A 21,470-nucleotide genomic window follows, 5' to 3' on the forward strand; every position below is an offset into this window, starting at 1 on the left:
CTGGGCACCGGGTGGAACGGGTGGGGCGGCTGCCCTTGTGCTCGGGCAGCGAGGGCGACGGCGAGAAGCGCGGCTGCAGCTGAGCGCCCCGCAGCCCTCCCGGTATTCCTCCTGCTTCCGCTACCAGGGACAAGGTCGCCCTTCGCTCAGGCAGCGTGTTTTCTGCACCTGCGCACTGGGCAAGACTTGGGCTTCCGGAGCCAAAAGGCCCCGGAAGTGGTCGGCCGCTTGCGACGCTCCGGAAGTGACGTGCTCTCCCGAGCCGGTGAGTGCGGGATCGGGGATCGGGGAGCGTGGGCCGCAGGGGTGGTCGCGGCGCGGGCGCAAGGAGGGGGGGGCCTCGGCTTGGGACGGGGGGTACTGGGGCGCTGGGAGCGGGAGAGGCCCCGGCCTAGGAGCTGAGAGGCCTGGAAGGCTGCTGGGCTGCGAACCCCGGCGGGACGGAGCGCTGCGGCCCCGGCGTAGCGAGCCCTCCGGCGGTGGGGAGCGGCGCCTTGCTCCCGGTCCTGCCCCAGTCTCTCCGCAGAACCGCGTTTTGGGGTCGGAAGTCTTGTCAGCCATCCCGATGCTGCTCTGTCACAGGATGGGTGCCGTGTGTGAGTTCCGAGGCAAGTTGTTAGGGATTTGCCTTGATCCAGCGCTCTAAGTATTAAACATTTTAAAGTGATTATTGGCAGTATACAGTTGCACAAAACAACATAAATATATACACATTTGGATGATAAAACAACAATAAAGTTTTGTATTGTAAACGCGCCTCAAGGAGACGCATTTCCAGATAATTTACTGTCCGTGGGTGGCTTTTGCCCAGTGAGAGCGGGTTACCCGTTCTGTTCCCAGTTACGTTCTCGCAGCTGTAGATACCGAGGAACGGCGTTCACACAGACCTGTAGGTGGGAATTAGAGGGGTTGTTGGGCAGTAGTATCACTAGAGAAATACCTTTTTTTTGTAAAGGGGAGGACCCATTATAAAAGGGGGACGGGAAAGGAGAATTGAAATTGTTTTAAACGCAGGTTCGTTCTCAGGCAGTTCTGTTTTAGCAGAGAGAACGTAGCAAAACTTGGGCAGAAAATGGATTTCTTTGAAATTATCCTGGCCTTAGTCCCTTGGGATGTCTGTGTACGCGAACCTCAGTGGAAAGATTCCTGCCGTAAAATGCAGGTGTCAGCAACATGCCAGGGAGGCCAGAGGATACTGTGTGACTTTGGGCAAGTGACTTAACCTCTGTGAGTCTCAGCCTCCACTGCTTTAGATGGGCATAAAAAATGTAAAGTCAAGAATCAGGTTTCCGCTGGGCGCGGTGGCTCACGCCTGTAATCCCAGAACTTTGGGAGGCCAAGGCGGGCAGATCAGGAGTTCAGGAGTTCAAGACCAGCCTGGCCAACATGGTGAAACCCCATCTTTACTAAAAATACAAAAAAGTAGCCGGGCGTGGTGGCAGGCCCCTGTAATCCCAGCTACTGGGGAGGCTGAGGCAGGAGAATCGCTTGAACCTGGGAGGTGGAGGTTGCAGTGAGCCGAGACCGCACCACTCTGCTCCAGCCTAGGCAACAGAGTGAGACTCTGTCTCAAAAACATACAAAAAAAAAAAAATCAGGTTTCATGCTCACAGGAGGATTTGAGGAGGGTTTATAAAGGGATGGTTTGCAAAGGCAGAGTGCAGGTAAATGACAGTTGGTCCTTTAGCCTGGAACTAGTGGCAGTAAAGTTTCTACTCCTGGACTCCAAAGGATCAGGGAAGGCAGCGGTGACCGGGACAGGGAGAAGAGTCACTGGGGAGGGCTTCTTGGACTGGAGGTGTGAGCCTCAGTCTGAGTGGGCAGGGAGGTCCATGTCCCGGCCTCCTGCTCCTGCCTCCGGGCTCTGGTAGAGGGCCAGGTCCCAGTAGGTTTTCCTGTGGGGCAAGCTCAGGCTCCTGACACACAGCACAGGGCAGGGTGGAAAGCTGGTCTGGAAAAGAAAATGGAAGATAGCTCGGCATGCAGTATTACCCCTCGCAGGGTATTATTGTTAGGAATACATTTAAAAGTGGATATATTGGTCGGGCGTGGTGGCTCGGGCCTGTAATCCCAGCACTTTGGGAGGCCGAGGCAGGTGGATTACCTGAGGTCGGGAGTTCGAGACCAGCCTGGCCAACACGGTGAAACCCAGTCTCTATTAAAAATACAAAAATGAGCTGGGCGTGGTGGTGGGTGTATGTAATCCCAGGTACTCGGGAGGCTGAGGCGAGTGGATCACTTGAACCCACAAGGTGGAGGTTACAGTGAGCTGAGATCCCACCATTGCTCTCCAACCTGGGCTACAAGAGTGAAACTCTGCCTCAAAAAAAAAAGAAAAAAAAATGCCCGGGGCGTGGTGGCTGATGCTTGTAATCCCAGCAATTTGGGAGGCTGAGGTGGGCGGATCACGAGATCAGGAGTTCAAGACCAGCCTGGCCAACATGGTGAAACCGTGTCTCTACTAAAAATACAGAAATTAGCTGGGTGTGGTGGCACACAGCTGTAATCCCAGCTACTCGGGAGGTTGAGGCAGGAGAATCCCTTGAACCCGGGAGGCAGAGGTTGCAGTGAGCTGAGATCATGCCACTGCACTCCAGCCTGGGCAACAGAGTGAGACTCTGTCTCCAAAAAAATATATATATATACACACATGTATATGTATATACACAAATTAGCTGAGCGTGGTGATGGGTGCCTGTAATCCCAGCTTCTTGGAAGGCTGAGGCACAGGAATTGCTTGAACCCAGGAGGCGAAGGTTGCAGTGAGGTGAGATCATGCTATTGCACTCCAGCCTGGGAGTGAGACAGAGTGACACTCTTGTCTCAAAACCTTTCTGTGATGAGGGCAGTGTTCTAATCTGTGCTGTCCCATATGGTACCCACTCGCAACATGTGGCTGTGAGCACTTAGATGTTACCTGAGGGACTGAGTTTTTACATTTCAGTTAATTTTAGCCAAATGGCCACATTTGGCCAGTGGGGACTGTGCTAGACAGGTCAAGGACAGCCTTGTTGGAAGGAAAATAAAGACACCAAAGAGCAGCGTGAAACAGTGGAATTTGTTCATCCGGCAGGGGAGAGCACAGCACTCAGTGGGCCTCCAAAGAGAAATTGAAAGGGCAAAAAGGAGGAAGCAAATTAGGCAAGATTCCGAGTTCAGGTCTCTGGTTGGCTTTGCAACCTTCTCTGCGGTTGATCTTCAGGTTCCGTGTCACCTGCATCAGGAAGCCTGGTTTCCAGAATATCCGGGCTGGATGGTATGACGTTCCAGCAGGCTGAGCCGTGACTATGCTTGTGTTGATGAGCCCGAGCTGTTTTTCCCCAACCTGTTTTTATGCCCCACCCCTGAGCCTTCCCATCTGATAGCTCTGGGTTAAGTCTCTTCACCTGTCTGCCCAGTTTCTGCAACTTTAAAATGAGGATGATGAAGGACTTACTTCACAGAGTTTTATGAGGACTGAATGAGTTAATCCCTGAAAAATACTTAGAACAGTATTTTGCAAGTAGTGAGGTAGAGGTCTTGAAGGTTTATTGTTAAATTATTTTCAGGTACTTTTTGTATTTGGCACTACCATAAATGGGTTTTTTTCTTAATTTTAATTTACAGTTGTTTGCGGCTGGTATTTAAGAATACAACTGATTTTTTTATATTAGCCTGATAACATGCCATCTTGCTCAGTTCCCTTCCCGGGGACTTTTTTTTTTTTTTTTTTTTTTGAGATGGAGTCTCGCTCTGTCGCCCAGGCTGGAGTGCAGTAACACGATCTCGGCTCACTGCAGCGTCTGCCTCCCAGGTTCAAGCGATTCTCCTGCCTCAGCCTCCCGAGAAGCCGGGACTACAGGCACGTGCCACCACGCCTGGCTAATTTTTATATTTTTAGTAGAGATGGGGTTTCATCATGCTGGCCAGGCTGGTCTCGAACTCCTGATCTCAAATGATCCGCCCACCTCGGCCTCCCAAAGTGCTGGGATTACAGGCGTGAGCCACCGTGCCCAGCCTTCCCTGGGATTCTCTATGGAACTCTGTCCTCTCTTCTGTAAACAGGGACAGTTTTACTTCTTCCTTTTTTCCCCCCTTTATTTCAGTGTGTGAAAGGACATTGTTGCATAGCAATGGTGTGTGTGGAGGCCCTTTTTCTCCATCTTGGGAGGTAACCGTTCAGTCTTTCTTCATTAAATGTGATTAGCTGTAGGCCCTACGTAGTGCCCTTATCAGGGCGAAGATGTTCCCGTCTGTTCCCAGTTTGCTGAGATGTTTTGTTTTCCTCCTCATGAGTGGGTGTTGAGACGGTGATGCCACCTGTTGATACAGTGAAGTGCCTGGGCTGAGTTTTGACTGCTTGATGCGGCCTTGTGTTCTGAGATGACCCCCTACTAGGTCTTGATGTGTGATCCTTTCTGAACTGCTGGATTCAATTGGGTAATATTTTGTTAAGAGTTATTTGCATCTATATTCATGAGGGGTATGGTCTATAATTTTATTTTTTCTTAGTGTCAGGTTTTGGTACTAGCCTCATAGGATGAGTTGGATAGTGATCTCACTTCCTCTATTTTCTGAAAAAGCTTGTGTAAGATTGGCACTGTTTCTTCCTGGAATGTTACATGGAATTTACCAGGAAAACAAGCCGAGCTAGAGTTTTCCTTTGGGGAGTGTTCTTTTATAAGAAATTTAACTTATTGAGTAGATACAGGGCTATTTTAGATTGTTTATTCTTGTGTTTCTTTAATAAGTTGCCTTTTTCAAGAAATTTGTCCATTTCATGTAAGTTGAATTTGTTACTGAATTTGCTGGCATAAAGTCGTTCCCAGCATTCTCTTGCCCTCTGGCTGTCTGTAAGGTGTGTGGCGATAACCCATTGAACATTCCTAACAGTGGAGATTTGCACTTTCTCATTTTCCTGATCAGGCTAGCTAGAGGTGTGTTAGTTAGCTTGTCTTTTCAGTGGGCCTGTTTTTTCTGTTACGTCTTATTGTTGTCTCTTTGTTTATTTCTGCTCTGTATTATTCTCCTCCTTCTACTCGACGCTTACTTTGCTCTTTCTGGTTTCTTGATTTGGAGCCTTAGGTTACTGATTTTAGATCCTTCTTCTTTACCAAGGTAGCCATTACAGCTGTAAGTTTCCTTCTAAACACTACTCTAGCTGCATCTCTTAAATTCTGGTATTTCATGGTGGGGGGCGCCTGTAGTCCCAGCTACTCGGGAGGCTGAGGCAGGAGAACGGCGTGAACCCGGGAGGCAGAACTTGCAGCGGGCCGAGATCACGCCAGTGCACTCCAGCCTGGGCAACAGTGCGAGACTGTCTCAAAAAAAAAAAAATTCTGATATTTTGCATTTCTATTATAATTCAGTTCAAAACATTTTGTAATTTCTCTTTTGATTTCTTCTTTGGCCTATGGATTATTTAGAAGAAGCTTGTTTAATTTGCAGGTATTTGGGATTTTCCTAGATGTTTTCTAGCTATTGACTTCCAGTTTAATTCCGAGAATAGACCCTGTGGTTGATATTCATATACTTCCCCCCACCCCGCCACAGGAGCTCTGCGACCCAGGCTGGAGTGCAGTGTGTGATCACGGTTCACTGCAGCCTCCAACTCCTGGGCTTCAGTGATCCTCCCACCTTAGCCTCCTAAGTAGCTGGTATTATAGGCATGCACCACCGTGTCCAGCTAATCAGCTAATTTTCTTTTCTTTTTTTTTTTTTTTTGGTAGACAGAAGTTCTCGCTATTTTGCCCAGGCTGTTCTCGAATTCCTGGCCTCAAGTTTTTCTCCCGCCTTGGCCTCTCAAACTGCTGGGATTACAGGTGTGAGCCACCGTACCCGGCCTTTCTGTATACTTTAAATAATCTCTAGATTATTTATAGTACAATACAATGTAAATGCTATGTAAATAGCTGTTATACTTTATTTTTTAAATTAAAAAAAGTTATTGTATTGTTACTGGTTTTTTTGTTTTCCGCATATTTTTGACGTGAGGTTTGTTGAATCCACAGATACAGAGGACTGACTATATATGATTTCTTTTCAATGTATTGAGACTTATGACACATCTTATGGTCTGTTTGGTGAATGTTCCACCTGCACCTGAAAACAGTGTATATTCTATAGTTGTTGGATGTACTGTTACGTAAATGTCAACTAGATAAATATTTTGGTAGTATTGTTCAGATTTTATGTCTTTACTGTTTTTATTTTTCTATTTTTAGACATAGGGTCTCAGGCCAGCGTGGTGGCTCATGCTTGAAATCTCAGCACTTTGGGAGGCCAAGACAGGAGGATCGCTTGAGACCAGCCTGGGTAACTGGGAGACCCCGTCTCTGCAAAAAAAATGTAAAAAGTAGGCACTTACCTGTAGTCCTAGCTACTCAGGAGGCTGAGGCAAGAGGATCTCTTTAGTACAGGAAGTCAAGGCTGTAATGAGCTGTGATTATGTCACTGCGCTCCAGCTTGGGTGACAGAGTGAGACCCTGTCTCAAAAAAAAAAAAAAAAAAAAATGTCTCTTTCTGTCGTTCTGTTGCTCAGGCTGGAGTGCAGTGGCATATTCATAGCTTGTAGCAGCTTTGAATTCATGGGCTCAAGTGATCCTCCCACCTCAGCCTCCCAAGTAGCTGGGACTACAGGGGTGCGCCACCATGCCCAGCTAATTCCTTTGGTAGAGACGGGGGTCTTGCTGTTTTGCCCAGGCTGGTCTCGAACTCATGGCTTCAAGAGATCTTCCCGCCTTGGCCTCCCACAGTGCTGGGATTAAAGCCAGGAACCGCTGTGCCCAGCTAGCTCTTTTTAATCCACTTTGTCAACCTCTGCCTTTTAATCAGAATTTGTAAACATTAACTTTTTTTTTTTTTTTTGAGATGGAGTCTCGCTCTGTCTCCCAGGCTGGAGTGCAATGATGCAATCTCGGCTCACTGCAACCTCCGCTTCCCCGTTCAAGCGATTTTCCTGCCTCAGCCTCCTGAGTAGCTGGGATTACAGGCGCACGCCACCGTGCCTGGCTAATTTTTGTATTTTTGGTAGAGACGGGGTTTCACCACGTTGGTCAGGCTGGTCTTGAACTCCTGACTTCATGGTCCGCCTGCCTCAGCCTCCCAAAGTGCTGAGATTACAGGCGTGAGCCACCGCGCCCAGCCAACATTAACATGTAATGAAATCATTTATATGGTTAGATTTAGGTGCACTTCTATTATTTGTTTCCTATTTGTCCCCTCTGTTTTTTGTTCATTTGTTCTTTTTCTTCAGAATTGTTGGGCTAGTTCTGAGCATTTCATTTATCTGTTGGCTTTTCAGATCTGTGTCTTTGTGTTGTGTCTTAGTCATTGCTCTGGAGGTTCCAGTCTGCACACCTGTTAGCCTTCACTGTCTGCTCAGAGTTCATACTGTGCCCCTCACAGAAACGTGGGGACCTTGCAGTCGTCTGGGTCCCTCGAATCCCCTCCTGACCTTTCTGTTGCCTTTCATGTGGATTACTTCTGTGCACGTTGGAAGCCCACTACACAGTATTTTTTTGTCTATAGTCTTACATATTTAAGAACTCCTAAGAGGAAAACAATGGTATTTTATATTTACCATTTCTGTTGCTCTCCCTTCCCTCCTCAAGATCCAGGCTTCTCTGTGGTATCATTTTCCTTCAACCCGAGGAACTTTCTTGAGCGTTCCTTATACAGCAGCTATATTACTGACAAACTATGTTCGTTTTCTGCCATCTAGAATCTTTATTGCACCTTCGTTTCTGAAAGATATTTTCCCTGCGTATAGAATACCTCAGTGCCTCTTTTCTTCAAGCACTTAAAAATATCCCTACATAATGGTTAAAAGCAGGGTGGATCCTGGCCTAGATCCTGGACCAGAAGAAGGACGCTCTTGGGAAACTGCTGAGCCCCAAGCCCCACCTGGAGCTCAGTTAGTAGCAGTGCACCAGCGGTGGCCACACAGGTGCGGCTGTGGGGGACACTGGGGAGGAAGTCCGCAGGGATGCCTTTGCACCTTGTCCACAAATCTAAAACCATCTCAAAATCAGCTGTCCTGTAAAATATATTTACAGGAAGGGTATCAAGGGGAGGGTGTCCCATGGAGAGGTGGCCCAGCACGGGAACTCAGCCTGTCGGGGAACAGAGACCTGCCAAAGAATGGGGAGCTCTGGAAGCAGGTGGGGAGGTGGAGCTGAGGGCGGGTCACAGCAGGTAGGGGTTGGGCAGCTCCATAAATATCTTAAAGTGCATGGAGGCCCGGTTTCTTATAGACGGAGAATGGAGTTACCAAGACCACAAGAGAAAATTAGAATGACCCCAGAGTGCTGAATTGGGAATGAGGACGTCCTGCACACAGCTGGCCTGCTGCCTCCCAGGTGTCAGGGCTGGCCCGGGAGTCAGGAGAGGCTGAGGAACCTTCCAGCCCAAGGAGCCGGACAAGGTGTGGCAGCTGCAGGCAGCCGGGATAGGGACGCAGACTCTCCTACGGGGAGAGGCACTGCTGAGACCGGGGCCCACGTGGGAGGGCCTGGGGAGGGGCTGTCGGTCATGGCCAGTCTCAATGACACCCTGGTTCTGGAGGGTACACCATTTTCTGTAGGAAACACACATGGACTGTTCTGGGTGCAGGGAAGTCCGGTCGGCGACTGACTCTTAAGTGATTCAGGAGGAAGTTCTTTGTACTCTTCTTCCAGCTTTTCTGTAACTGTGATTGCCTCAGAATTAAAGCAGAACGGCCAAGGACCCCACAGAGGTAGTGACCCCCCCCAAAGGAGGTGGCACCTTTTCAGAGGAATGAGGCTGGGGAGAGGGAGGCGTCCGAGGCACTGCGAGGGAGGAGGCGGGCGGTGTCCCCTCGTTGTGCTCCCGCGCTGGCCTCGTGTTGAGTTTTCAGCCGTCCACTGGGGCCCCTTTTGTACATATCTTTCGTAGTCAGGATGGGGGGGAGCACCTTGTAAGGTCCCTCCTGTGGGACCTGCTGAAGACTGGGGAGCTCTGGGAGCAGGCAGGTATTTGTGCTCATGGTGAAGGGAGAGGGGCTGTCCTCTCTTGGAGGGCAGGGTCGGTGACTTCCTCACTGTGCCCTTGGCACCTGCAAGGTAGCCGGCTGTCATGAGCGGCTTGTTGAATGAGTGACAGCTTAAATGAGGCTTTGAGAGTGACAGTAGCTGGCACTTAGTCTGCAGCTGTGCCAACCCTGTCGCTCCAGGGATATTTCCACCCACATCACACATCAGGCACCAAATGTGTGGGTTTTCCACACCAACAATTCGCCAGTCCTCTGCAGACACCAGCCAGGCATCCTGTAATTCAGTTCAGTCTGACCCTGCCGCGGTTATCATGGACCCCAGCGTTAGGGGCTCAGTCACCCCCCACTTCAGATGCTAATTGCAAGTAGTGGGTCCCTGGGGTACCCACACTTCTGTCCATCTTGGCTACACATTGGAGGTTCCTACGACCCCTTCAGGTTTGATGATTTGCGGTAGTGGCTCAGAGAACTCAGGAAGGCACTTGGTTTGCATTGCCAGTTTACTACAAAGGATGCCACAGCGGGCACGGGCGGGCAGCTGGGTGAGGAGGGGCACGGGCGAGGCCCAGAGGGTCCTAAGCACAGGAGCCTTTGTCCCCAGGGAGTTGTGTGGCTGGCCTTACAGCATGGGGATGAGTTCACCAAACTGAAAGCTTTCCAGAGCCCCTAGTTCAAGGATTTCCATGGAGGGGCCTCATCATGGAGACATGATCAGTTATGAACTCAGCCTGCAGCCCCTCTCCCCTTTTTGGAGGGTGGGGATAGGGCCAAAAGGTCCAGGCTTCTCATCGTGGCTTGGTCTTTATGATGACCAGCCCCCTCCCAGGGCCATCCAGGAGCCCACCAAGAGGTGCCTCATTAGAACAGAAGACTCTCCTGTCACCTGGGAAGTCCAAGGGATTTAGGAGCTCTGTGTCAGGCACCCTATCACCCCTGTCACTCAGGAAATTACCAGCGTTCTGAGAGCTGTGTGTCAGGAGCCAGGAGCAGAGGCCAAGTGTGTTCTCATTCTATCAGTGCCACAGCCAGGGCCGCGGTTGTGCAGCTGTGTGGATCAGCTCAGCCCGTCCTCACCCAGCCCTGTCCTTACAAGTGAGGAGGCCGAGGCCACACAGGTGGATGGCCTTCCCTTAGAGTTACTTTCCAGAGCCTGGGTGCTTAGCCGCTATGCCCCATGTTTAATATTCTTGTGTTCCAATGTAACAACTTTAAAATTACACAGGATAACACTCTTGATAACATTTTAATAAATGGGTGTTTTTATTTTCAAGAAATTTTGACTTGCACTTCAGGTTTCCTTTGTAATATTTTCGTTGAGTGGATACTTGCTATTCCATAAGAGGGTATGTCCAGTGTTGTGGAAGATTTAATGCTTTAAATGCTTTGTACAGAAATCCTGCTCCCAAGTCACAGGCTGACGGGTCAGAGGACAAGACGTGACCCAGGGCCGAGAGGGTGAGTGACCAGGAAAGTCGGATTCATCAGTTCACTTGTTTGTTTCAGAAACGTGCGTGGAGACCTGCTGCATGAGGCCCTCCTCTTCAGTTTCTGTTTCATGCCCAGGATTAAACCAAGTATCTCATTTTGCCAATTTGACTTCTGTAGGGGCCATGACACCTGCAAGGCATTTCTCAGCAAGATTGAGGACCGTGTTTGAGGGCGTGGGGCATTGGGCTTTGTCCACACAGGCTGGCCTCAAGCCCAGCAGGCTACTGCCACAGCAGGCTTCTCCCAGGCTGCTCTCGGTCAGCTGTGCGGACCTCGCCAAGCGTCAGGAACTTCCGGGGAAGAAGCCGCTCTCTGAGAAAAAGCTGGTGAGACTTCTGGAGTTAGAGCAGCTTGCCTGTCTCCTCCTCAGAAGGCACAGGGTGTGGTTTCGGGTCCTCCTCTTGATCTCATCTCTGTTGATGTTAGTTGATGATCTTAGTGATGGGGCACGTGGAGCTTCTTGAAAATGATGGGGTGAAACGCAGGCCTGTGTGCTAGATCCCACACTCAGCAAATCCCAGCAGGCTGGGAGAGGCGCTGGGTGCTTGGAAAGCCGTGATACAGGCTGCTCATTTTACCATGAGCCTGTATATCTTACATGTATGTTACATATATCCTTTAATATGTGTGGCTATTTCTTAATTTAAAACAAATGTGGAGGCTCGGCACGGTGGCTCATGCCTGTTATCCCAACACTTTGGGAGGCTGAGGCAGGTGGATCACTTGAGGTCAGGAGTTTGAGACCAGCCTGGCCAACATGGTGAAACCCCGTCTCTATTAAAAAAAAAAAAATTTTTTTTAATAAAAATAAAACAAGTGGGGGGAAATAGACCTTCTGTTTTATGGTTCTTTAAACCTTACAAGTTTTTCTTGTTCTATTTACCAAAACCTCCTATTTAAAACATGAATTGTCTCTAATAAATTCAAGAAAATGCACGTTTATGACTCCCTTCATTTCCTTCTGAATGGAGGGGCTTCAGATAAGCATTACTGGGACAAACAGCACTTCCAGTGGAAAAGCCGCTTTGGTGGGATGTGTGCTCAGATAGCTGAAGCGTTCGCACAGGCTTGTCTCCTCCCCAGGAGAGAAAGTGAGTCGAGGTTTTGTCCTCCATGAAGTGCTCACCAGTGGGGCCTTCCTCCCTGTCTGGTGGATTTTGCTTGCGTCGGTGCCTGACAGCATTACGTATTGAGATTTGGAAATAACAGTTCGTGGTTTTTCCACATGGTGGCGCCAAAGAATCTTAGAATGTTTGTGTATTTTCTTTTAAAAGAAAAAAAAGATGCATTTGAGGAGTATTGGATGGGAGTGCAGAGGCAGCAGCCCTGGGTGGCTGTCAGGGACAGGGCGCATCTGTCTGTGCACGTGGGCAGAAGCCAGGTGTCCTCCCCAGGATGTGGTGAGGTTGCAGCACCCTGGGCCGCGGGAGTTGACCCTCCTGTGGTAGGAGCTGTTGTGTGTTGAACAGCAACCTGGTTGGTTCTCTCTCTTTATCCAGATTGCACCTACCTTAATGACCTAAAGAACAGCTTTCCAGGCTGGGCGCGGTGGCTCACGCCTGTAATCCCAGCACTTTGGGAGGCCGAGGCGGGCGGATCATGAGGTCAGGAGATCGAGACCATCCTGGCTAACACGGTGAAACCCCGTCTCTACTAAAAATACAAAAAATTAGCCCGGCACAGTGGCGGGCGCCTATAGTCCCAGCTACTTGGGAGGCTGAGGCAGGAGAATGGCCTGAACCCAGGAGGCGGAGCTTGCAGTGAGCCGAGATCCCACCGTTGCACTCCAGCCTGGGCGACAGAGTGAGACACTGCCTCAAAAAAAAAAAAAAAAAAAAAAAACAAAACCAAACAGCTTTTCCTCCAGGTAGGGGCTCTGTTTGCATCACTACATTTTTTAAATGTGCCCTGTTTTCATCAGACCCCAGAAAATACTCTTTCTTCAGAGTCGAAAGCCTGGTAATTGTCCAGGAACTATTGTAACTCCCTGTTTCCCCATCGCATCCTGGGAAACTAGAACTTTCTAAGAGTAAAGATCTATGATTTCAGGAATGGTTTTTTTGAATGGAAAGACATATTATTTAAGGAATATTTCCTAAACAAGATGTGGGTTTTTTAGCTTAGAAATGCTGATTTTTGTTGTTGGTGGTGGTTTTTAAATCAGTCTCACCCAGAATAAGAAATGCTGAATTTTTGAAGTGTAGGTCCACACAGAATACTTACATCTGCATTGTGGATTTCCCTCGGTCTACAAATGCAACTGACTTGTGGAAACTGTTTTTTATCTTCGGATTTTAGAAGCGATTAGCAATATTAGTGTCATTAACCTCTAATTTTAATAGGCTGTCATAGATAGAAGACGTACATCTCAAATGGATGTATGGTCTCTTGAAAGGACCTCGGAGTGTTGAGATGACGTGGGATACTTGTGTTCACTGTAGAAAAGGTATTTTGTGGACTATCGGAGAGTGCTTGTCTGTGGAGGAAACGGAGGCGCTGGGGCAAGCTGCTTCCACAGTGAGCCCCGCAAGGAGTTTGGAGGCCCTGATGGAGGGGATGGAGGCAACGGTGGACACGTCATTCTGAGAGGCAGGTGCCCTGGGGCAGTACGAGCGGGGTTGGGGAGGGGCCCCGAGACTGCATGTGCATTTGAACTAAAAACCTGATGTATAGGCAGGCACAGTGGCTCATGCCTGTGATCCCAGAACTTGGAGAGGCTGAGGCAGGAGGATCACTTGAGCCCATAAGTTCAAGACCAGCCTGGACAATATAGCAAGACCATGTCTTTTTTTTTTTTTTTTTTTTTTTTTTTGGCCTCAAGGTTTGTAGATCTACAAAAAATTTTTGAAAAAATTAGCCAGCCAGACATGGTAACATGCACCTGTGGTTCCAGCTACTCAGGAGGATTGCTGCAGCCCAGAAGTTCAAGGCTGCAGTGAGTCGTGATCACACCACTGCATATTCCAGCATGGGTGACAGAGCAATACCCTGTCTCTAAAAAAATAAAAGTAAAATTTTTTAAACCCAGCTAGGTGCAGTGGCTCATGCCTGTAATCCCAGCACTTTGGGAGGCCAAGGTGGGGGATCACTTGAGCCTAGGCTTTTGAGACCAGCCTGGGCAACATAGTGAGACCCTGTCTCTTAAAAAATAATAATAATAACCAGATGTGGTGGCACACACTGATAGTCTCAGCTACTCGGGGCTGAAGCAGGAGGATGGCTTGAGCCCAGGAGGTCAAGGCTGCAGTGAGCTCCGATTGTGCTACTGCACTCCAGCCTGGCCAACAGAGAAAGACCCTATCTCAAAAAAAAAAAAAAAAAAAAACCCTGATGTATGGATATCATTTTTATAAATTATATGGATATTCAGCCGGGCGCGGTGGCTCACGCCTGTAATCCCAGCACTTTGGGAGACCGAGATGGATGGATCGCCTGAGGTCAGGAGTTCGAGACCAGCCTGGCCAACATGGTGAAACCCCGTCTCTACTGAAAATACAAAAAAAATTAGCTGGGCGTGGTGGCAGGCACCTGTAATCCCAACTACTAGGGAGGCTGAGGCAGGAGAATTGCTTGAATCCAGGAGGCAGAGGTTGCAGTGAGCTGAGATCGTGCCATTGCACTCCAGCCTGGGCAACAAGAGTGAAACTCCGTCTCAAAAAAATAAAAATAAAAATAAAAAATAAAAATTATATGGATATTCATAGTTAAATAGCACACCCAAAAAAGCAACTTTGAGGCCAGGCGCAGTGGCTCACGCCTATAATTCCAGCACTTTGGGATGCCAAGGCGAGTGGATCACCTGAGGTCAGGAGTTCAAGACCAGCCTGGCGAACATGGAGAAACCCTGTCTCTACTAAAAATAGAAAAATTAGCCAGGCGTGGTGGCGGACGCCTGTAATCCCAGCTATTTGGGAGGCTGAGGCAGGAGAATTGCTTGAGCCTGGGAGATAGATGTTGTAGTGAGCCAAGATCATGCCACTGCACTCCTGCCTGGCCGACAGAGCAAGACTCTGTCTAAAAAAAAAAAAAAAGAAAAAGCAACTTTGAACATGTTTTGTTTTATTTTTTAATTTCAGGAGCACAGAGAGTTTCCTGTCAGGGAAGCTGACGTGCCAGTCACGTGAAAGCGCGAGGCCTGTGTGGTGGGTTCAGTGGGTGCCGCCAGCTGCTGGTTATATTCACACTCACTCAGCATAGACGCATAGCGAGCTGGGAGTGAAGCCTTCACAACAAAAGCATAGAATACAGCTATTGTAAAAAATAAGAAATTTAAAAATTTTCAGAAATGATAGCACTTTTTGAAGGAAAATAAGGATTTCATTTTAAAAAAATCACTTTGCTGGTTTTGTAACTTCTGCTGCAACCTCACTCCGTGCTTCCATACATATTTTTAAGGCTCTTAAACTGGACCCAGACACATCAGCAATAGGCCATTGTTGTCGTAACACAAAGGGACTGAGATTCTTCTTGTTCTCGCTTTAGCTGACCAGCAAGTCAAGTCCCTGTCGTCGGTCCTGTCGCGGTACCAGGGTTTCAGTGGAGAAGATGGTGGGAGTAAAAACTGCTTCGGGCGCAGTGGCGCCGTCCTCTACATCCGGGTGAGCCAAGACTGCCGGAGCTGGCCCTGTCCCCGTTGTTCTGGATCATCCAGCTCCTGGGGGCCACCGTGTGACCCACGGGGCCCCTGTGACTTGATGCCCACAGCCAGGAAACAGCACAATGGAAACGGAGGCTGGCAGACAGCGGGAAAGCAGCCCCACCCCTCAAAGCAAACCCAGACGGGCGTTTGTACCAGGGTTGCACCATGTCCATGTCTAGTTAAAAGCTCATGAAATGATTCTCTTAAAAAGAGGGAGTCCACGGCACGGACGCTTCCTCCGTCTCTGACCCCATGAGCCGCCCTCTGACTGAGGGAGGCCACTGGCACCCAGCGGGCCCACGTCTCCTTCGCGAGCTGAATTCACTCGTCTCTTAGATGAGCTGTTTTTTTCCGGTGCTTCAGTTCACCCTAATGTTTTAGAAACACTATTTGAAAAAGCCCTTTGTGCAGTCAGAAGGGTGTGTACCCCATGAAACTCCTGGAGCACTGGGACTTTTTCCTTGTGCTCCGGAGCTGTTAGCAGAGGTGAGTGGGGCGGGCAGCTGCCCCGGGCACAGTCCGCTCTTGTCTTCTTTCCTTAGCACTTGCTTCAGGAATGGGTTAAGGCCGCCTTTCCTCACTGCTCGTAGAGCTCAGCTGATGAGTGCCTGCTGTTTCCCAGGTCCCCATGGGCACGCTGGTGAAGGAGGGAGGCAGAGTGGTGGCCGACCTGTCTCGCGTGGGAGATGAGTACATCGCCGCGCTGGGCGGGGCAGGAGGGAAAGGCAACCGCTTCTTCCTGGCCAACAACAACCGTGCACCTGTGACCTGTACCCCTGGACAGCCAGGACAGCAGCGAGTCCTCCACCTGGAGCTCAAGACGGTGGCCCACGCCGGAATGGTAGGTGTCCCCACTGCCAACAGCATCTGCACACACTCAACTCTAGAAAATCCACTTTTCTCGATGGGGATTTGCCAGTGGCCTGGAAGAGAACAGCTTTGCGGCTCACCTTTTTCCCATCAGTACACTGCTGACTTGGTCGTGAGCACGAGCCCTTGTGAATCCCCCAGCCCTGAAATCCTCCCTCCAATCCCAGTTAGTTACAGACTCTGCGCTAACAAAGGTGCTGCCGTGGGCCGTGCCACCGTCTTCCCTCTTTCCCCCAGGTGGGATTCCCCAACGCCGGGAAGTCCTCACTGCTCCGGGCCATTTCAAACGCCAGACCCGCCGTGGCTTCCTACCCGTTCACCACCCTGAAGCCCCACGTCGGGATCGTCCACTATGAAGGCCACCTACAAATAGCAGGTAGAACTTCCAGAATTCTCCCAAAGGTTAGATTTAAATGATGTAATTCAGAAAAGTAATGATGTAAGTCTTAAATTTAGCTTTCTGTTTAAAATGTAGCATTGTTGGCCAGGAGTGGTGGCTCACACCTGTAATCCCAGCACTTTGGGAGGCCGAGGCAGGAGGATCACGAGGTCAGGAGATCGAGACCATCCTGGCTAACATGGTGAAACCCCGTCTCTACTAAAATATACAAAAAATTAGCCAGGCATGGTGGTGGGCGCCTGTAGTCCCAGCTACTTGGGAGGCTGAGGCAGGAGAATGGCATGAACCCAGAAGGCGAAGCTTGCAGTGAGCCAAGATCGCGCCACTGCACTCCAGCCTGGGTGACGGAGCGAAACTCCATCTCAAAAAAAAAAAATGTAGCATTGTTTTTCCTAATGTAAACAATTTTTTTTTTTTGAGACAGAGTCTCACTCTGTCACCCAGGCTGGAGTGCAGTGGCGCGATCTCAGCTCACTGCAACCTCCACCTCCCATGTTTAAGCAATTCTCCTGCCTCAGCCTCCCAAGTAGCTGGGATTACAGGCGTGTGCCACCACACCCAGTTAATTTTTTTGTATTTTTAGTAGAGACGGGGTTTCACCATGTTGGCGAGGCTGGTCTCAAACTCCTGATCTCAAGTGATCTGCTCCCCCCCTTGGTCTCCCAAAGTGTTGGGATTACAGGCGTGAGCTACCGCACCCGGCCCTAATTTAAACAATTTTAATCAGCCTGTTCTCTATGAAAATCAGGTTCCCACCCCATCCCCTAGGAATCTGTCAGTTACAGTTCAGAAACCTGCATTGAAATTCCAGCCCCGAGAACAGTATTTCTTCACACTCTATTTGTCCCCCTCTTTCATCTGTGGAAGCTCAGCAGCATCACAACATGGGACTTAAAAGCTTTCCTTGTGCCATTTGAGAGAATAAAACTTTTTCCCAGAAGACAATACACGCATTAAAAATAGTAAGCTTGCTGGTAAGGTTATTTGGATGGCACTTTATATCTGCAGAGTACTCTACAATGTAAATTTCTATCAGTAATCAAATGATTAGTAGAGTACAGGCAGCCATTCTTCTCTTTTTTGAATCCTATTAGAAGCAGAAAGAGAAGGTATGAAATGTTCCCTGCTAGATAGATCCATCGCCATGCCGGTCTCCCAAACATCTCCAAGCACTGAATTCCTCAGGTGTCAGTTGGCCCAGTGAATCACCCAGGTGCTAAATCAAATGGCTTCAGTTCAAGGCGTTCCTTGAAAGGAAAGTGTTGGAACTCAGGAAATCCGCCTCCACAGTGGGCTCCAGGCCTTCTCTCCCAGGCTCGAGGTGGAAGGCGCTCTTGGGGCTGGGTGTGCCGAGTGGTCACCTCGTGTGCCCCTGTCTTCCCTGCAGTGGCCGACATCCCCGGCATCATACGAGGCGCCCACCAGAACAGGGGCCTGGGGTCCGCCTTCCTCAGGCACATCGAGCGCTGCCGCTTTCTCTTGTTTGTGGTGGATCTTTCTCAGCCTGAGCCGTGGACTCAAGTTGACGATTTAAAATATGAGCTGGAGATGTATGAAAAGGGCCTGTCTGAGAGGCCCCACGCAATCATCGCAAACAAGATTGACCTCCCTGAAGCCCAAGCCAATCTATCCCAGCTCCGGGATCACTTGGGACAGGAGGTCATTGTGCTGTCGGCGTTGACCGGCGAGAACCTGGAGCAGCTGCTGTTGCACCTGAAGGTGCTATATGACGCCTACACGGAGGCCGAGCTGGGCCAGGGCCGCCAGCCGCTCAGGTGGTAGCCACGCCAGAGCGGGGTCGCCTCTGGCCCTCTGTCTGAGCAAACCTGGGTGTGAACTCGGTGGCTTTGAATGCATAAAGTGCCTTGTGGACACGGGGGAGTTGTGGTGCTTCTGGGTCTGTGGGCCCCGCCTGCGGGCCTGGGATGCCCTCATGTTGGGAAGCACTCCGCGCCCCCCACCCCGCCTGCCCTCCGTTTTTCCTGCACCTGTCAGCATGCGCCGACTGACTAGCTAGTTGGCTCACGTGTGTTGATTAAGACCCCTAATAAGGGGTTAGGGGTGCCCATAACGGGGTAGCTCTGCCGCTGACTCGGATCTCCGCCATGCACGCGTGGACCCTCGGGTGAGCTCAGCAGAACCGCACAGCCAGAGCCCCAGGTCCGAAGTGCAGACCAGGGTTCTCAGCACAGTGCCCGTAACCCTTTCATGGCTTGCTGCGGAGAGAGACCTGTGGATCCACATTGGGGTTGGGTCTGGCCCGTTGTCCAGCAGCCCTGCGGTACAGCAAGCCCAGGCACCAGTGTCTCGGGGAGCCTCACTGCTGCACAAGCGGGGGGGCCGAGGATGCAAGTCCAGACAGAGCGGCGCAGGCAGCTGTGAGCTTTTCTCCATCCGCCATCTGAGAAGAGCAGTGAGGCCAGCTTCTTCCTGTCCTTCAGAACACTGCACTGTGCTCAGTGGGAGCCAGGAAGCGTCAGGCTTCACGACTGAACGCACCCAATATCCGAGCTGGCTGCGTGTTTCTGGGGCTGCCGTGTGCACAGCGAGTTAACTAAAGGGGGTGTGGGCCATGGAACTGTCGGCGTTATTCCCAGAAGGCGGCCGTGGCATAGGCAGGGTATAGTGAGGAGTGGGAGATGTGTGCCTGGTAACATGGGGCAGAATTTCCACTCGGCTCCATTTGCTGGGGATTTAAAGAGAACCCTTGCACTGCGCCAGGCAGTTACCAAGCCGAAGGGAGATGATGGGCCTTCGCCCCTCGGTGGGACGGCAGCTAGGAGGGCCTTGCATTTGCCCCTCGAGACTGCAGCGTCACCTTTTCTGTCTGTGATTGAAGTCTTTGCAGTCCAGTGTTGATGCATCCAAGCCAGGCCCGTGTCTGCAGAGGAGCCACAGGGCAAGGACAGCTCAGCTGCCGGCAGCCTACCTGTCCCATCGACATCCCCCAAGTAGTCTCAGGCCTCTGACATGTCCCTGAGGGGCCCCTAAGAAAGAAAGTGGAGGGGACACTCCAGAGGCTGATGTGGGAGGATCATGTGAGCCTGGGAGGTCAAGGCTGCAGTGAGCCGTGATTGCACCACTGTGCTCCAGCCTGAGTGACAGAGCGAGACCCTGTCTCAAAAAAAAAAACAAAAAACATTCTGGGTGTGGTGACTCATGCTTGTAATCCCAGCACTTTGGGAGGCCGAGGCTGGCGGATCACAAGGTCAGGAGATCGAGACCATCCTGGCTAACACAGTGAAACCCCGTCTCTACTAAAAATACAAAAAATTAGCCAGGCATGGTGGCGGTCACCTGTAGTCGCAGCTACTCGGGAGGCTGAAGCAGGAGAATGGCATGAACCTGGGAGGCGGAGCTTGCAGTGAGCCGAGATCACACCACTGCACTCCAGCCTGAGCGACAGAGCCAGACTCCGTCTCAAAAAAAAAAAAAAAAAAAGGTGGAGGGGGCAAAGAAGCAGAGAAGGATGATCAGAAGGGGACCCTCAGCCCTTCAAGGAGAGACGGCAGCCTCAGGTGAGATGAGCCGCAAGGGTCCTGGGCCGCTTCTCTGCACGCTGGGGTGGGGCGCACTTTGCACAGTAGGCCAGTGCCTGGGCTTTCAGGAGCAATTCCGTTTTGATCTCACATCAAATCTGCAGCTAGAACATGACAGTCCTTTTACCCGAAGCTTCATTTTAATGTCTTATAATTTCAAAGGTCCTTCTATCCTAGAAACCAGAGACGGGTTTTGCATCTATTTGCTTTTTCTTTCAGGCCACCACAAAGGATTTTGTGGAGTCAACCCAGGCCTGACAACGTTCATTATCCCTGGCTTTCATCTTTATGCTCTTGCAGGGGACGCTCAAGATGCCTCGTGGCTCGACCCCTGCACGGAGCCCCCAGCCCAGCCTCCCCATGGGTTGAAACCTTGATCTAGGCCTGACTGTGGCTGCTCTGGGGACATGCCCTCATCCTTTGCTGAAGCTGAGGCTCCAGAGGGGGAGTCACTGCCACGAAGGTTGCTCAGAACTTTCCTTGCTGCAAAAAGCCCCAAGACTTCTCCCTGCCACACACACAGCTTTTGCCATCGCGTTCTAAAAGCTGACAGCTTTCTCTCCAACATTGTTCTCCCTGAGTAGGGTAAAGCTACACTTGGCTTCCCCAGTTTCCGGCTTCCTGCCTAGAAACAAATTTTTGTCAGTCTGCTTTTCAAATGGGATATATGATTCACATAGCATAAAATTCACCACTTTATATAATTCAGTGGGTTTTTTGTATGTTCAGAAGGCTGTACAACCATCACTGCTAATTCCAGAACGTTTTCATCACCCCAAAAACAGACCCTGTGCCCGTTAGCATGAACCCCTCCCCTTCCCCCTCCCCCGGGCACCCACCCGTCTACCTTCTGTCCCTGGGGACCTGCCTTCCAGACAGATCCTGTAATTGGAGTGTACACTATGTGGCCATCTGTGCGGGTCTTTAGTAGCCATGCCTGAGGCGGCCGACACTGCAGTCTTTAGTTACAGAAGGGACCCCGGGTGTAGGCCACCTGCGCCTACACCCCCACCGTCAGCATGTGTGGGCTGCCTCGGACACAGGGTCTCTGTGTATCCCCAGCAGCCTCAGAACACCTGACCCAGAGACAGCGTCGGTAAGCGCTGGCAGGTGCACGGAGGATGGCGCTGGCATGAGGAGCCTTTAGGCTGCTCCTAGTTTGAAACTATTTTTATTTTATTTTATTTTATTTTTAAGACAGAGTCTCACTCTTTCGCCCAGGCTAGAGTGCAGTGGCGCGATCTCGGCTCACTGCAACCTCTGCCTCCTGGGTTCAAGTGATTCTCCTGCCTCAGCCTCCCAAGTAGCTGGGATTACAGCCTGCACCACCACGCCTGGCTGATTTTTATATTTTTAGTAGAGACAAGGTTTCACCATGTTGGCCAGGCTGGTCTCGAATCCCTGACCTCAGGTGATCTGCCCACCTTGGCTTTCCAAAGTGCTGGGATTACTGGTGTGAGCCACTGCGCCTGGCCTGAAACTCAGTGTGTGTGAGAGAGAGAGAGAGAGATGGAGTCTCACTCTGTCACCCAGGCTGGAGTG

General features: G+C 50.4%; 1 protein-coding gene across 6 annotated transcripts; it reads left to right on the plus strand.

The window, feature by feature from the left end:
• The first annotated feature begins 133 nt into the window (after positions 1–133).
• On the plus strand, positions 134–20,632 carry MTG2 (mitochondrial ribosome associated GTPase 2). Of its 6 annotated transcripts, none has more exons than XM_063720404.1 (7): positions 134–265; positions 10,598–10,806; positions 12,922–13,069; positions 14,963–15,078; positions 15,742–15,960; positions 16,227–16,365; positions 20,148–20,632. In XM_063720404.1, exons 2-7 carry the CDS (start codon positions 10,603–10,605, stop codon positions 20,303–20,305), a joined length of 984 nt encoding a protein of 327 aa, XP_063576474.1. In that variant the 5' UTR covers positions 134–265; positions 10,598–10,602; the 3' UTR covers positions 20,306–20,632.
• Positions 20,633–21,470: the final 838 nt, after the last annotated feature.

The sequence above is a fragment of the Pongo abelii genome, chromosome 21, assembly GCF_028885655.2.
Source record: "Pongo abelii isolate AG06213 chromosome 21, NHGRI_mPonAbe1-v2.0_pri, whole genome shotgun sequence".
NCBI lineage: Eukaryota > Metazoa > Chordata > Mammalia > Primates > Hominidae > Pongo > Pongo abelii.